The 17536-nt window shown below is 37.0% G+C and overlaps 1 protein-coding gene across 1 annotated transcript; it reads right to left on the bottom strand.

Moving 5' to 3' along the window:
• Positions 1-14888: 14888 nt before the first annotated feature.
• Positions 14889-16127, bottom strand: LOC128744173 (dihydroorotate dehydrogenase (quinone), mitochondrial-like). Its single transcript, XM_053840982.1, has 2 exons — positions 15718-16127; positions 14889-15648 (listed from the first exon to the last, which is right to left on the bottom strand). Exons 1-2 carry the CDS (start codon positions 16125-16127, stop codon positions 14889-14891), a joined length of 1170 nt encoding a protein of 389 aa, XP_053696957.1.
• Positions 16128-17536: the final 1409 nt, after the last annotated feature.

The raw sequence follows: 17536 nt of genomic DNA, 5'->3' as shown, positions 1-17536 counted from the left end.
CAGAATACATCAATGTGTCGCTCTATGATGCACGCTCTATTGTACCTTACCTCAGTTTTATTGCACTTTTAGGGGGATTAATCAAAATTTAAATTGCACCAGACGATATAACTATCAATTTCAAGAAATTCTTCCAAAGGTTCCATAAACCTAAAACCAAGTTTTCCCAGTCAAAACTCTAGTGCGCATGTCTTTTTGGCTTTGGGCCATTGTGCGCGCGAATAACCGTATTACAAAAGTTGGCGCGAGTGTTGGAGGGTTAATATCTTTTGATCGGCAAAACCAATTCTACTGAAATTTTGCAGATATATTTGCAGCATTAAAATCTCTAATTTGATGTAAAAATAATTCAAACTAGATAAATCATCTTAGATGAAATGGTTATAAATTATTAAAAATTTTAATGTGTTGTATTCAATTGCTCATAACTTTCAAATTAAACATCCAATCAAAAAACAAATCAATAGTGATCTATTAGGCTATGTTACCTTTCAAATGAGACTAATAGCGCCTAAGTCGGTTTAGCCATCTCTAAGAAACAGGCGATAATTATTACCTTGTCAAAACAGGTTTCTTAAGCATAACTTTTAAACTACTTGTTTGTTTTCAATAAAATTTACCCGAAAAATTCAGCATTAACAAGAGTTTTCATTCGATACCAAGATCGTTGAAATCAGTCATTTGGTTCCGGAGAAAATCGTGTCACGTAATTTTTACTTTTTTACTTATAACTTTTAAACGAAATGTCGGACCTCGAAGCAATTCAATAGTGATATACTAAGCAATAATACCTTTCAAACGAAAGTAATAGCGAACAAATCTGTTCAGCCATCTCCGAGAAACAGGCGATAGAAAAGTTGCGCCCCGCACATACATACACACATACACACACACACAGACATTGCTCAGTTCGTCGAACCCTGTCGATTGGTATATGTGGCTCGGCCCTAGGTGCCTCGGATCAATTTCGTGTTTTTCGACCAATTCCTAAACCTTTGTTATAGTATAACAAAAATAAAACCTGATTTAATCCACCTATTGGTGAAAGGAACCTTTGTTATACGGTCTTACTTGCTATTTGAGATAGAAATCGACACGTCTTCGGAACATAATTCATCTATTAGTTAACGTTGCATTGTGCGTTGGTTTACATAAAAATTTTGGAAATTGAATAAGCTTACAAAATTTGAACAAAATAGTAGCACTTACAAATTTTGATAGTTCTTTTTCTCATGAAATTGTTGAGTAAGTTGTTACTAATGTGGGTAAGTGCAAGTAAAAGTAAGTTGTAAGAAGAAATATTATTCTTTAACATATACATTGCGTAGTAAAGGTCTAGTTTATAGGTTTTTGAACTATGCATAACTATGCATCAATAAGGTTTTCTTGAAAAAATTTCATCAATTTTTATTAACCTTCGGTTACTCACGCTGTTATATTCATAATAACATGTGTAGGTTTTTGAATGCCATATTTACCAATCGGTGTTTAACTAACGTATATTCTTCAAAAAAATGTTCAGCAAAATGTCTGAATTATTCAATGCAATAATACTTTAAATTTTTAGGAAAATAGATCAGCATAAACCGAGAGCACAGAAACGAAGCAAGCAGCTTGTGAGGTGTAGTGTACCGCTATTGGCCCCAAACTGGAATTTTTTCACGTTACTTCATATGGAAAAATGATGTCTGTATGTAGCAAAACTATCAGCAAATGTAAAATGTTTAAAATGTATCCGTCAGTTGGTAGTCGAGTAATTCGGGGTTAAAATCAGGGTATTTTTATAATCAAAGTTCTACAGTTCCTAAACAAGCAAACATAGAGGTATACTATTTTCAGCAAAGTCGTGTATTTTTACTATTTGTATAACTTTGTAATACATGAAAAAGTCATACAACAATTACAAAAAGAGCTAAAATAGAAAAACTGATTTTACAAATACAGAAACAATAAATAAGATTTCTCTGTCTTCGCTTCTATCTCAGGTTACTGTCTTCAGCAAAATTTCTTGTAATAATAGGCTCTAAAACTTTGCAGAACATATCAATGTGTTATATTGAAACTGAAAAAATTTTTTTTTTCACTTTTAGGGGGATTAATCCAAATTTAAATTGCACCAGATGAAAGAGCATTCAATTTCAAGAAACTCTTCCAAAGGTTCGATAATCTTAAAAACAAGTTTTCCTAGTCAAAACTCTAGTGCGCACGTTTTCTTTGGTTTTGGGTTATTGTGCGCGCGAGTAACTGTGTTGCAAAAGTTGGCGCGAGCGTTCGAGGATTGATATCTTTTGACCGGTAAAACCAATTCTTATGAAATTTTGCATATATATTCGTAGTGTCAAAACCTCTCGTTTGATATTAAAATAATTGAAATTAGGTAAATTATCTTGGTTAAAATCATTATAAATTATGGTAAAATAAATTTTGGTATGGTGTATACGATTGCTCATAACTTTCAAATTAAACGTCCAATCCAAAAACCATTCAATAGTGATCTATCCGGCTATATTACCTGCCAAATAAAACTAATAGCGCATAAATCGGTTTGGCCATCTCTGAGAAACAGGCGATCATTTGAACCTTATCAAAAATGGTTTTTTAAGGCTAACTTTTAAACTGCTTGTCCGTTTTCAATAAAACTTGGTAAAAAGTTTAGTAACAGCAAGATCTTTCGTTTGGTACTAAGATCGTTAAAATTGGTTGCGTAGTTCAAGAGAAACGCGTGTCACGTAGTTTTCACATTTTTGCTTATAACTTTTAAACGAAATGTCGGACCGCAAAGCAATTCAATAGTGATATACTAGACAATAATACCTTTCAAACAAAAGTAAAAGCGATCAAATCGGTTCAGCCATCTTCGAGAAACAGGCGATAGAAAATGAGCTGCACATACACACATACACACATACACACATACACACACACACACACAGACATTGCTCAGTTCGTCGAGCTCTATCGATTGGTATATGTCATTCGGCCCTGCGGGCCTCGGATCAATTTCGTGTTTTTCGACCAATTTCTAAACCTTTGTTATATAGTATAACAAAGGTAAAAAGTTAGGTTAATAAAAGATTGTAAAAGTTTAATTTAGGGTTTTGATCTCTTGATCCCGAAAGTAGACCCGGAGCCGACCCTGAAAGCCTTCGCGTTCTCAAGGTTGAGCTAGCCAGTGAGAAAAGAGGTCTTGAGAGCCCAGCCCCTACACGGTTCCCAGTGGTTCGACCAGGAACCAGGGCTGAACTTAACCGAGGCCCTTCCGGCCTCGGAGGTAACAATTGGCGCCCAACTTATAAGTCGAACACGGATCAAGATTTCAAAAATAGTTTTTGAAAACTCGGAGTGTAGGAGGAACTTGTAAAATTGAATTAATTTTCCAAACTAAAACGCACAAGGGTTTAAGTGAGTAACGATTGCGCAAATCATACTTACCGTTTCAACTGAATTTAGCCTAATCGATAACTTACGCTTATTAAAGCTACGATTTGCGATTGTGGGTGAACTAAATAGATTTACGCGAAGCAAATTTAGTTTAATTGAGTATTAGAGAATCAATTAATGGGTCTTGACTAAATAACATTCGGAAATAATACGTTTGGTACAAAGTATTCGGATTAAAAAAAGTTTGTGGACCTTTGTGATCATATATTTATTTCGTTTTTCTTAAATTATCGCTAAAATGGATTTACAAAATTCATATAAGACTATGAATGTATCGCATCTTACGATAGAAGAGGTAGAGCATGAGCTTTTAATCCATAATCTTCTATTTCGAAGAGAGGATCATGAAAGCGTCAAGCGACGTAAGCTTAAAGATAGGATGAAAGAGGAAAGGGCGATGGGATACGTATCCGCCGCATTTGCTCAGACATGGCGCTCCGCTTCCGAAGAAATCGCTTTGATCAATTCCACTCTCACATAAATTGGTGAGATTCTAGACCATCCAAAAGTCGATACTAGACAGATTGAAAAATTAAGAACGAGAATGATTCACTACCGTGTCAGAATTGCTCACTTATCTGTGGCATTAGACGCGAGAAAATATTCCTCACAGGTTAGGGCCATCGAGAAGCAGATTAATGAGATTTTTGAGAAGCATTTCCGTTTTCCGTCCGCTCCTAGAACCGAAGAGTCGGGAGAAGGGCCAGATGAGATGGGTATTGAAGAAGCTTTACTAGAAGTGAGAACTGAAATCGATCATTTGAATGAGACAGTAGTTGCACTAGAGGACGATGACGGGTCTTTAGAGGGTGCTGTTGGGGGACAGAAATCAGCCCAGTCCAAAGAATATGAATTAGAATGTACAATGAAACGATCTGAAAATATATTAGATAAGTTAACAGAATTTGAACAAGGGAAAATTGAAAATATTGGACCATTGATAAAGGCCTTTAAGGATTTTGTTTTACAAACATCCGATCAAGAAAGGGCGAGAAAAGAAAAAGAGATTCAGGCGGAGAAACATAGAAAATTGGAAATGGAGGAAAATATTAAAAGAAAAAGAAAATTAGAAAAACTACTATTGGAAATGAATGAAAAAATGAAACTGCAAACTGAGCAAAATAGCGCCCCCGCGATTTCCTTCGAAAACCGAGAAGAAGTACTCAGCGTAACAGAGGAGAAAAGTGAGAAACAGGAAAAGAGGAAGAAATTGAAATGGAAGGAAATTGAAGGTACATCAACTACAGATGTTTCCGAATCAGATGCCAAATTATCGACAGAGCCAATCAGTAGCTCCGATAGCTCAGATAGTTTCAGGAAAAGGAAACGGAAAAATAAGAACTATAATAAGGAAAAACCCCAAAAAACCGTTATGTCGAATCCGTACACGTCGACCGAAAATTCTTCGACTGAATCGAGCGATAGCTCTGAGTCGTCATCAACGACGATGTCTGATAGCTCATCCAATTCCAAATAGTCCCAAAATCGAAGGAATAAGAACAGAAAACATCGAAAATCGAAACGAAATAAAGAACCGATGAAACGAATTCCTATCTCAGAATGGCGATTGAAATATGACGGTAAGGACAATGGACGTAAATTGGCCGAATTTCTAAAAGAAATTAAAATGCAAAGTAAATCAGAGGATGTCACCGATCGTGAGTTATTCCGATCAGCCTTATATTTGTTCATAGGTCGCGCCAGAGATTGGTATATAGAAGGGGTAGAAAGTAAAAGCTTTCGAAATTGGAGAGAGCTGAAAAAGCAGCTGAAGCGCGAATTTCTTCCGCCAGACCTAGACTTTCAACTAGAAACCCAAGCAAGCAATCGCAAACAAGCAAGAGGGGAAAAGTTTGCGGATTATTTCCATGATGTACAGAAAATTTTCCTGTCTATGACCAAAACAGTGTCAGACCGAAGAAAATTTAAAACCATCTGGCGAAACATGCGTCACGATTACAAGAATGCTCTTACGGGCAAACATATAAAGACGCTTAGTAAGTTGAGAAAATACGGGAGAAGAATTGATGAGAATTATAGTAACTTGTATCAAAGGATACCGGAAAATACAACTCATCATCGCTCTTCCCAAGTCAGCGAAGTTATGACTTCGGGCAATCAGAAGAGTAAAGCCAGCTCTGGTAAATCGAGCAATAATCCGCGTGTTTTTACAAATAGCGACCGAGATCAAAAGATGAGCAAAAGTGAGACTCAAGAAATCAGATCTCAAAAAGCCTCAGCAGGAAAAGTGGATGGGAGGTTCGATAAGCAAGAGAGTGATCCTTTAGAAGGCTCGAGTAAAAATACATTTGACATTTTGGTTCAACAGTATGTACGCCCTCCAATCGGTACGTGCTACAACTGTAAGAAAGCAGGTCACCACTATGTAGAATGTCTAGATGAAAGGCAAAAATTTTGTCGTATCTGCGGATTTGCAAACGTGTACACAAGTATGTGTCCGTTTTGTAGAAAAAACTTAACAGGTTCAGCTTGAGGGATGAAGCTGAAACCAGCACTGTAATTCCTCCTGAAATTGAACAAACGAAACTAGAATTAATAAACCACGGCTTCAAGCCTACCGATAGTACTGATTATTTTAACGAGCCAGAAGTAGATGAATGCTTTGTTATGTTACAAAACGATAACAGACCTTTCGTAAAAGTATCAATCATGGGAACTGAAATAACCGCGTTACTAGATAGTGGAACACAGCGATCTGTGTTAGGTTTCGGTGCAGAAACGCTAATAAAAGCATTAAAATTAAAAATATATCCTTCCCAGACAACCATTACAACGGCTGCACAGTGGTTTGATTGCTCGGATTCGTGAACTTTTGTAATAACTCTTTTCATAGTGTTTTTTTCAATATGGCGTCTTCGGAAGAATTTCTGTATATCAATAGACGCAACGACTGGTGGTTAGTATTAGTTCGGAACTCAACCACAGGTGGCGCTGCAAAATGTAACTTTCTTATTTGACTATATAGAGCTATAGTATGTTCTAGAAAGTTTTAGATAATCTTATTATGAAGCTTTTTGCTGAAAAAATTATTCCTCTAAGTATCACAGTTTTCGAGATATTAAGCGTCTTTCATGACGGACCCCCACAAATCGGAGTTTTCACTGTAGCTTCAAAACTATGTGATTTAGGGAAAAATAGTGTTCTGCAAACATTTGCATCTATTAAAATCACACACTTTTGCAGAAGAAAGTGAACACGTATCTTCTATACAGAGCGAGTTACTGAACGATTTAGGTAAAAATTAGCCATACTTCGTACTGCTATACAATAAAAACTTGGAAAAACTGGCGGCCGAGATATAATTAAAGTGAAAGTACATTCAAAACTGATCTTAAAACATGCTAAGTCGCAGTGAGTCAGGTAAAACAGTAGTCTCTTGCGATACAAGTAGAGCAAAGCTTTGGGTATAACCGTCTTGAGGACATTGCCCTTGTTTATCGGCAGGCTTCGCAGCCGGTTATTAGAGTACAGGACCATTACAGGACTAGTGTAAGGATCCTATTAAACTCTAGCAGTACCACACAGCCGAGATTAGACATACGACGACTGGCTTGTTAGATTAGCATCGTACCTTGTGGTTAACAGGGCGATGGGATATAGTAAACATTATGATATATATCATATATGTCTCTAAAAAACTGAGTAACACTTTTTGGAAATGCAAATTAAATGATGAAGATACTTAAAGAGACAAATGACTTAGCATGTTTTAAGATCAGTTTTGAATGTACTTTCACTTTAATTATATCTCGGCCGCCAGTTTTTCCAAGTTTTTATTGTATAGCAGTACGAAGTATGGCTAATTTTTACCTAAATCGTTCAGTAACTCGCTCTATATAGAAGATACGTGTTCACTTTCTTCTGCAAAAGTGTGTGATTTTAATAGATGCAAATGTTTGCAGAACACTATTTTTCCCTAAATCACATAGTTTTGAAGCTACAGTGAAAAACTCGATTTGTGGGGGTCCGTCATGAAAGACGCTTAATATCTCGAAAACTGTGATACTTAGAGGAATAATGTTTTTAGCAAAAAGCTTCATAATAAGATTATCTAAAACTTTCTAGAACATACTATAGCTCTAAATCATTAAATTAGAAAGTTAAATTTTGCAGCGCCACCTGTGTTTGAGTTCCGAACTAATACTAACCATCAGTTGCTGCGCCTATTGATATACAGAAATTCTTCCAAAGACGCCATATTGAAAAAAACACTATGAAAAGAGTTATTAAAAAAGTTCACGATTCCAGAGCAATCAAACCACTGTGGGCTGGTGGGAAAAATATTCCGGTGAAAGGCTATGTTCATATGCCAATAACGTTTACTAATAAAACTAAAATATTATCTGTTTTGGTAGCGCCAGATCTGTGTAGGAGACTAATATTGGGTTATGATGATTTCTGGAGGACTTTCCACATTAACCTTCCTAATGCATTGGAAAAAAGTTACATATTATGCATTAAGGGTCGAAAACGACCCAAGTTTTGAAATTGCTCTCATTCATCCATTTTCAATCCGAATTTAGTTTTCTTTACCTCGTTTGAAAGATATGGCCAAAAACTAGCACCCAAGGTATGCTGGGGAATATTTGTTGACTGATGGCCACTTCTGCGTCGATTCCGGAACACCCACTACCAGGTCCCGGGGGACATTTTTATATTTTGAGATAATTCATTTTGCGGCACATCAAATCACATTGGCTTGATAAAATAAGATTAAGGTGCGAGGTGCGAGGTGCTGAGCGTGGGAAGCAGCTGATAATTATTCCACCAGCGGTGAACGGGCATCTGGATATTATCACGTTGAGTTACGATCGCCCCGTTTGGGTGATCGTTTTCGGGAATCAACGAAGGCAGCGAGGACCAAGGCGAACACGACTAGGCGAGTTAGGTTTTTTCTTTTCCAGGAATTTAGGGTTTTTTTGTATTTTCGTAGAATTAGGTTTTGATAGGCTAGGATAGCTCTAAGTAGACCGTGTAGAAAATAGGGAAAATATATTTTGTTCAGTCGGGTTTCAACCCACAACGAGTAAAGTCGTGTTTTTCCATAATTCGGTATCACTCGGAAATTATTTAACCGGGCAAAAAGAACACAACAGTGGGAGGAGTATAAACAAACTCTCAGTACCTATAATAGGGAAATACGAAGATCAAAGAGGATTCACTGGAGGCACACATGTGAAAACATTGAAAATACTCCAGCAACTGCTAGATTGCAGAAAATCCTCGCTAAAGATCATTCTAATGGGTTAGGTACTTTGAAAAAAGAGGATGGCTCTTTTACTAACTCAACTAAGGAAACATTAGAGTTAATGATGAGAACACATTTTCCCTGTTCAATCATTAATACATGCGGAGACCAAAGTGCACCGGCATTGAGAACTGTAAATCTTGAAACCTGGACAGACATTCTCGAAATAGCGAGTGAAATGACTGGGTTAGATAGAAACAGGAATGATGCTTGTACTTTGGCCAAAAAAAATTTTACAAGAAGCAAGGTTAAATGGGCGATTGACACTTTTGAACCCTTCAAATCACCGGGTAGGGATGGAATTTTTCTTGTACTACTACAGAAGGGCAAGGCGTTTTTAACACCTATTCTAACAAACCTTTTTCAATCAAGCCTGATACTAGGTCATATACCAGCAGTATGGCGACAAGTACGGGTCACGTTCATTCCGAAGGCTAATAAGAAGGATAAGACTTCACCAAAATCCTTCAGGCCGATAAGCTTATCGTCCGTTGTGTTAAAAACAATGGAAAAAATAATTGATGAGCATATAAAATCATCATATTTAGCCAAAGATCCTTTGAGCGAATATCAATTCGCATATCAAAAAGGCAAATCTTCAATAACAGCAGTACAAACTGTTGTAAAAAACTAGAAAAGTCTTTTGAAGCGAAAAAAATTTCACTAGGTGCCTTCCTTGACATAGAAGGCGCATTTGATAATTCATCTCATAATTCAATGATTACGGCTATGACGAAACGTGGTTTCGATATATCCATTATCGACTGGATTAGCGAAATGTTATCAAAAAGGGAGATATCAGCAAGCTTTGGAAGCTCATCTATAAGCATTAGAGCAGTAAAAGGTTGCCCACAAGGAGGCGTAATATCACCTCTACTGTGGTCTTTAATAGTTGATGATCTTCTTCAAAAGTTGACGGCGCTAGGCTTTGAAATAATTGGCTTCGCAGATGATATAGTCATAATTGTTCGAGGAAAATTTGATTCTATTATCGCTGACCGAATGCAAATGGCTTTAAATTTGATTTCATCATGGTGTGATAGGCAGGGTCTCAGCATAAATGCCAATAAAACTACTATCATACCATTTACGAGAAGGAAAAAATTTACATTAAATAACATCAGATTGAAAGCAACACTTTTAAAACATTCAGACACTGTTAAATATCTTGGAGTATTTCTTGACAGAAAACTCAATTGGAACACACATCTAGAGCAAGCAGTAAACAAAGCAACAAATGCTCTATGGATATGTAAAAGAACGTTTGGTAAGCAATGGGGACTGAAACCGAAGATGATCCATTGGATCTATTCGGCCATTGTCAGACCCATGATTACCTATGCTTCGTTGGTCTGGTGGCCAAAAACGAAAGAGAAAACTACCCAAACAAAGCTGGAAAAACTTCAAAGGCTAGCCACTCTCTCAATAACAGGTGCAATGAGAAGTACACCTTCGAAGGCATTGGATGCTTTACTCTATATACTTCCATTGCATCAGTTTATACAATTAGAAGCTAAAAAAAGTGTTCTGAGGATCAAAAGATCAAAGAACCTTTTTGAAGGGGACTTAACAGGTCATCTCAGTATTCTAAAAACTATTAGTATAAATCCTCTTGTAACCAGTAATGAAGATTGGATGGAGAAAAAATACAACTTCAACCGAATATTTCGTGTATTTGAGCCTAGACGTGATTCCTGGGAGGCTCGACAGTTTTCTATACAGATGGTTCAAAAATGGACAATCAAGTGGGAGCAGGAGTCACTGACCCAGGAATAGACATGTCAATTTCTATGGGCAGATGGCCAACTGTATTCCAAGCTGAAATACAAGCAATTCTAGAATGTACGACTGTGTGCTTGCGCAGGAACTATAAACATTCAAATATATGCATCATGTCCGACAGCCAAGCTGCTCTAAACGCTCTAAAGTCGGCGACATGCACATCAAAACTTGTCTGGGAATGTATTCAATCACTCCAAAAATTGTCTCGTCGTAACCAAGTCAACTTGTACTGGGTCCCAGGTCACTGTGGAATTGATGGAAATGAGAGAGCTGATGCACTAGCAAGACTCGGATCATCTCATCAATTTGTAGGACCTGAGCCCTTCTGTTGCTTATCTGCTTCTGCTTTAAAAATGGAGCTAAAAGCATGGGAATGTACGAAAGTGGAATCAAATTGGAATAACACTTTCAATGCTAGGCAGTCGAAACGTTTCATCTCTCCAAACGTTTCAATTACTCGCAAAATACTGGAGCTTTCGAAGAAAGATCTAAGCATTTATACTGGTCTTATAACAGGACATTGTCCGAGCCGCTATCATCTGAAGCTAATGGGAAAACTTCATGATGATATATGTCGCTTCTGCGGCATAGAAAAAGAAGACTCGGAACACCTGTTATGCCGATGTCCGGCAATTCTCAATAAAAGATTAAGGTTCTTCGAAAGAGGGCTGTTAGAACCCTCTGATATTTGGAGAACAACTCCCAGCGCAGTAGTGCATTTCATCCGAAGTGCATCACCGGGCTGGACAAATGCTATTAGTCAAACAATGACAATCACTTCTACTAGTGGTGCGTCATCTTGACAACATAGCTATAATAAAACGGGGAATATATCACAATAGATCAAACAAATGGTCGCAGTGATAAAAATACCCAACATGGAAAAAAAAAAGATGAAAAACGAGAATGTAGGTAGATAAAAGGGGGTTAGGAGAGGATGAAAACTGGAAACAAAAAAAAAAGGGAAAGATACTAAAAATGTAGGAATAAGAGAATAACAAAACATGAGTGGAAAACATGAGAACTGAAAATAAGAAAAAATGGGACAGGAAGCTAAGAAACACGGGACAGAAAAAAAGAAGACGAAAGGAAAAGGGGAAAAACGGAAGGAAAGTGAGCAAAAACCAAGAAAACGATATAGAAAAAGAGAAAAAAGGAACAAACAGTAAAAAAGGAAAAGGTAATTTCAAGTAAAACTTTGTATCAATGTACAGTTTGAAGTGAAACTTCCAATTTAAATGAGTCCAAATTCAAGTCTAATTTGAGGGTGTATTTCAAGTCAAATTTAACGTCTCAAACCAAGTCCAATTTGAAGTAGAATTCGAATTCTAATTCAATTCCAATTTATGTTCAATTTGAACTCCAATTTTAAGTTTCATTTCGAGCTTAAATTCAAATGAAATTTCCAGTTAAATATTAGGTAAATAAAACCTTCTAATTCTGCTTCAAGTGCGATTTCATATCTAATTCCAAGTAAAACTTCCAGTCCAGCTAACGTAGAACTACGAATGCAGATGCAATTCGATAACACTGGACATTCTTCAAAGCTTCCACAGTTTGTTACGCAAGTTTATAACTTTGTTAGATGATGTCGAGATTAAATTTTCCAAATGCATGTATCAAATGTATATCAGTTTCTTCCAATTTATTTCTATAAAGAATTAAATCACCAAGTCACAATCACACATCTTTTGGTGATTGGCGGTAATACCATATTTTGTAGATTTTTGAGTAGCTTGTAGCTAGCACACCAGTTAACAATCGATATACGTGTATTGGATTAAAAACAACTTATTCAAAGCATAAAATATTTGTCATTAAACGCAAAACTTTTGGCTAAACAGTAAATAATAATCAATTGATCTGGGTTATTCAAAATTCACTCTTTCACTCTTATCACTACTCTCACTAATTCACTCTTATCAATTTATTCGAAAATAGTTGACAACACCATTTTATTATGGCATATCCTTTGATGTATGCTTGCCATTCAACTATCATGTAAATGCTAGTTAAAATCACGCAGGCTGGAAGATTTTCAATTATTACTACCGTTCTAAGGACATTGGAGGTTTTTCGTGGCTTTTTTCTCTGCTTTTCATATATTTTTACTTTACAGCAATTAAATCAAAAACTTGTTAAGAATTTCACGGCTAGTCTTTAAACAAACACTGAAAATTGGTGCCTCATGTCACATGAAAAATTCCATCACGTTTTTATACAAGACCATACAAGAATATATTTTTATAGTACAGTAATACCTCGATACAAAGTAACCTCGATTCAAAGTAACATCGATATAACGTAATTGTTTAAAATTAATAAAAACAACAGTGTTAACTTTCATTATGGTATGACCTCGCATTGCTACTGTGCGAAAATTATTTCTATTTCTTAAACGTTGTAAATTATGAGACAATTTCGTTATTTAGATTTACAAATATCAATTAACAAAATCTTTACACACTCTTCGCTTTTTCTCATTTCTTAACGAATCTTCCAAACTATAAGACCAACTATCGTGAAATTTGAAAGTTAGCGGTTTTCTAAGGGTTCCCTGTCATTTGCAATCTATTTCTTTCGAATAGGAATAAATTTCGTTTTTACTTCGATATAACGTAACGAGAATATAATATAATATAATCGGTTGAAGAGAAGAGGTAGATGCGTTCTTTTTTTCAACGGTTTACTTTCAGGACATCAACTTTGATTAAAGTTAATGTTCGAATGATTAGATCGATCGAAGAGTAAGTATAATTGGAAGGATGGTTTTACACTCTTACAAACTTGTTTACTTTCAGGACATCGAATTCGTCTAGGTTCTATGTTTAAATAATAACATCGATCAAAGTGTGTGGGTAATTTCGAATTTTTACAAAAGTTTTTTACCTTCAGGACTTCAATTTTGTCCAGCTTAACTGGTAATGAATAATTCTTGTCCTACTGGAAGGCAAGGGTTCGGTTACATTTTTTCTAGAATCGAAGTAAACGAAGCCGCAGGTGTATAAAATTGTCGTCCCGGGCCTGGGAAGCAAAAGAGTGCTTCTATGTGATTGGCTGATTTTGACAATACCTACTATTTATACTTTTTTTAATTGTAATTTGACAAATTATTTTTATATTGACGTAGGACTACGTGTTACGGCAAGTTTTGAGATAGGGTGTCATTCCAAAAAATCGAAAAATGCGAGCGTCACGAAAAATGAAAGGTTTTGAGCGCTAATAGCTCAGCGATTTTCCGATCGATTTTCAATATTCTTACACCAATCGATTGGCAAATCTTCTAAGAATTGACCCAAATGAAGAAAAGTATGAATTCTTGATGTTGAACTATTGAAAAATTGAAAATAATGAACCAATGTTTTACCAGAATTCTCGCTTCGTGATTGGTTGGAAGATTCTTTGCGATGATCTAAACCTATACCAATTTGATATCTGTGCTTGAGAAGTAAGCCAAAACAAGTGACAAAGTATCCTCATTTCAACAAGATTTCTTAACACCGTGGTTAAACCTAGACCATTTTGATGTCATTGCTTGGGAAGTACGCCAGAAAGAGTGACAAACCCCCCTCGTGCCAACAGATTTCTTACGAACGCGATTAAACCTAGTCCAATTTGATGTCTGTGTTAGGGAAGTGCCAGAACAAATGATACAAGTTCGTTGTCCGAAAAGATCGCAAATTATTTACTACGAGACGATTAAACCTCGGCGAATTTGATATCTGTGTTGGAAAAATATACTACAGCTGTAGTGTTCGGTTATAATACGACTCTGTATGAATACGCATGCTTGCCGTTTCATTACAAGTGTAGTGAAAAGATGTGCTGTTGATAAAATAGGATTGAATAGGTAAAATCCCTTCAACGTGGGGAACCATGGGTAATAAAAACAATCTTTAATTTCAGTAAGGTAGCAGGAAAGCAATAGTTTGTGTTCTTGATTTTGTTAAATTGTTTTCAAATGCACAATCTTTTGAGAATTGAACGTATGCAATGTTACTACTTTGATAAATGTTACATACAACGTATGTAGCATGTATATATGTTGCATATAGCATGTATACATGAAGAATCGAATGATTATTTGAATGATTGAATACATGCTACTATCACTACAAAGAGACTTACGTAGTCCTGCGTCACCTATATATGCGGTCGTGTCTTGTACACAACCCCTCTGATTTTTTGCTATATTTATCAATTTTTAGAAAAAATACTGATCGATTGATGCAAATATCTCGAAAATCCATTGAAAAATGGCTGAGTTATAAGCGCGCAAACCATAACCACTTTTCGTTACATGCACATTTCTCGAATTTCTAAAGTGCACCCCAATATAGAATAGAAAACAAAAACGTAGTTCTACGTTAAAAATCTTTATTCTTAGAACCAATCATCAACTTTGTAAGATCTGATCTACGCCCTTGCCGACGGCTTGCTGCACGCTGTCGTACCCGTCCGCTTTCAGTAGCTCCTCAAGCTCCTGTTTGACTCGTATCACAATCGGTGGTCCATGGTAAATAAACGCCGTATATAGTTGAACCGCGCTGGCACCGGCCAGAATTTTATTGTACGCATCGCGACCGCTGAAAATCCCTCCAACGCCGATGATGGGAATCTTTCCCTCGGTCCATTTGTACACCTTGGCCACCAGTTGGGTAGATCTTTGGAACAATGGCTGCCCACTCAAGCCGCCCAGCTGGCCGGCATTGATGCTCTTCAGACTAGATGGCCTTTCGATGGTTGTATTCGATACGATTAGTCCGTCGACGGCACATGCTTTGCTGCATACAACTGTGACTATCTCCTGGATGTCTTCATCGGACAAGTCCGGTGCCAGTTTCACCATAATAGGTCTTTGTTCTGCCAGCGGCAGGGAACTCCGTACCTTCAGGACTTCACTCAACAATACGAAAAGCGTACTTTTGTTTTGCATAGTCCTCAAACCGGGCGTATTCGGGCTACTTATATTGATAACGAGATAATCAGCTAAGCCACTAAATCGTTTCACTCCTTTCACGTAATCGCGGATCGCATCCTTAGAAAGCTTATTTTTTCCTAAATTTATTCCTAACACAACATCTTCGCCACACTTTTGGCGAGCTTCTTTCAGCCGCTCGTAGACCACTTTGTGGCCATCACTATTAAATCCGTACCTGAAAAAAATTTGGTAATATGAAACAATGTTTCCATTATAACAGAACACGTTCAGTCCACACACATACCTATTGACAATCGCCTTATCCTCATACAGCCGAAACACTCGCGGTCTCGAGTGTCCCGGCTGCGGCTGGGGCGTAACCGATCCGACCTCCACAAAGCCGAACCCAAGCAGATGCAGTCCACAGACCGCTTCGCCGTGTTTGTCAAAACCGGCAGCGATACCGACCGGATTGCGCAGAACCATATTCATCAGCTGGGTGCGCAGAACGCCGGGATCTTGATATCCGGGTCGAATCAATCCCAGCTTCAGGCCGAACACCGCCAGATGATGAGCAGTTTCCGGCGGAGCGAGCCGAACGATCGGCATGAAAATGTTTTCGTAGAACCTTTCATTTCCCTTGTACAGGCAGGTGATGCTAAAGGTTGCTGCTCCGAGCGCTGTTACCTTCAATAGAGAGCGAACTGGATTCATGATTGAGCAGTGTGATTGAGCTGGCTGTGGAGAATAATCAAAAGGATCGTTCGGATGAGAAGCTTTACTGCTGGTCTGATTTTGCACTAGTTTATTTTTTCGTAAAGCTGATCTATTTATACGTAGTTAGGTAAATTCAATTATTCTAAATCCTTATGGCTAATTGGAGTGAAAGTGATAACTTTGGTTTTTCCTATCTTTCGATACAAATTCAAATCATTTGATCCAGGTGTGGTGAAAGAGATAGAGAAGTGGGAAATTATTTACCGACTGATTCCCTGAACTGTACCTGGTTGGTTGGTATTTCCATTTTCGTGCATTCATAGTTAAAGGGTGTAGACAATTTTACCTAATGAATAATACGAAATTATTTACTCTGCCTGTTCCTTCCGCTAGTCAAAACAAAGGTTACTTTCTCCCGGCTTATCTTTGACGCTACCTGGGGCGGGGGTAAAGTGTGTTCGGACCCTGCCTGATAAACATGGTAAGTGCATATACACGTGGTACACTGTAACTACCTATGCAGCCTAATCACCAAAGGGGTCTTGCTCAGATAGCTGGTTTTGGATTATGGTTTGTTTTGTTGATCCTTTCTTCTAATCTTTCTACAATTCGTACACGCAGCTACTAAAAATACACGATTTATGAACCTACTTTTCAAAACCTTCTTTAGCTACAGAAAATAAAATGAATTTGGGATTTGATTAAATAATCTAATAAACGTTTAATTAGATGCGTTTAATTTTTCTCATTTCTTAACGAATCTTCCAAACTATAAGACCAACTATCGTGAAATTTGAAAGTTAGCGGTTTTCTAAGGGTTTCCTGTCATTTGCAATCTATTTCTTTCGAATAGGAACAAATTTCGTTTTTACTTCGATATAACGTAACGAGAATATAATATAATATAATCGGTTGAAGAGAAGAGGTAGATTCGTTCTTTTTGACGTAGGACTACGTCTTTGTTTACTATACTGGGACTGGGTAGCACTTTATGAAAACGAAAATAGAAGTGTAACGTTTGAATGAAAGATTTCAAATGATAATAACTACTAAACTACGAAACGAAACTGAACAATTTATATATCGTTGGATAGATAAAATTACCAGCAATTTTATAGGGGGGTAAGAGAGTAAAAGGAGGGCATTAGAGGGGGGGGGGGGCTCCTATACAAATGAAATACAAATTTCCTCATAACTCTAGAACTAATCAAGCAAATGGAACCAAATTTGGCATGTGGGGGTTTTTAGAGGCATGAATTTATTTATTTTACGATGGTTTGAGACCCCTCACCCCAGTGGTAGGAGGATAAGGACTGTCATACAAATAAAACAGAAATTGGTCACTCATTACCATTTCAACCTTTATGATGCACACAAGTGATTTTTAAAAGAAATCTCTATGTCTC

This window comes from Sabethes cyaneus, chromosome 3, assembly GCF_943734655.1.
Source record: "Sabethes cyaneus chromosome 3, idSabCyanKW18_F2, whole genome shotgun sequence".
Lineage (NCBI taxonomy): Eukaryota > Metazoa > Arthropoda > Insecta > Diptera > Culicidae > Sabethes > Sabethes cyaneus.
This window is presented reverse-complemented; position numbering and strand designations above follow the sequence as displayed.

What these genes read in the sequence shown, in the direction of transcription:
- LOC128744173 (XM_053840982.1), bottom strand. Translation starts at nt 16,127, where the DNA reads ATGAATCCAGTTCGCTCTCTATTGAAGGTAACAGCGCTCGGAGCAGCA. An exon ending in GATAAGGCGATTGTCAATAG is followed by an intron (nt 15,649 to 15,717) that starts GTATGTGTGTGG and finishes AATTTTTTTCAG; the next exon opens with GTACGGATTTAATAGTGATG.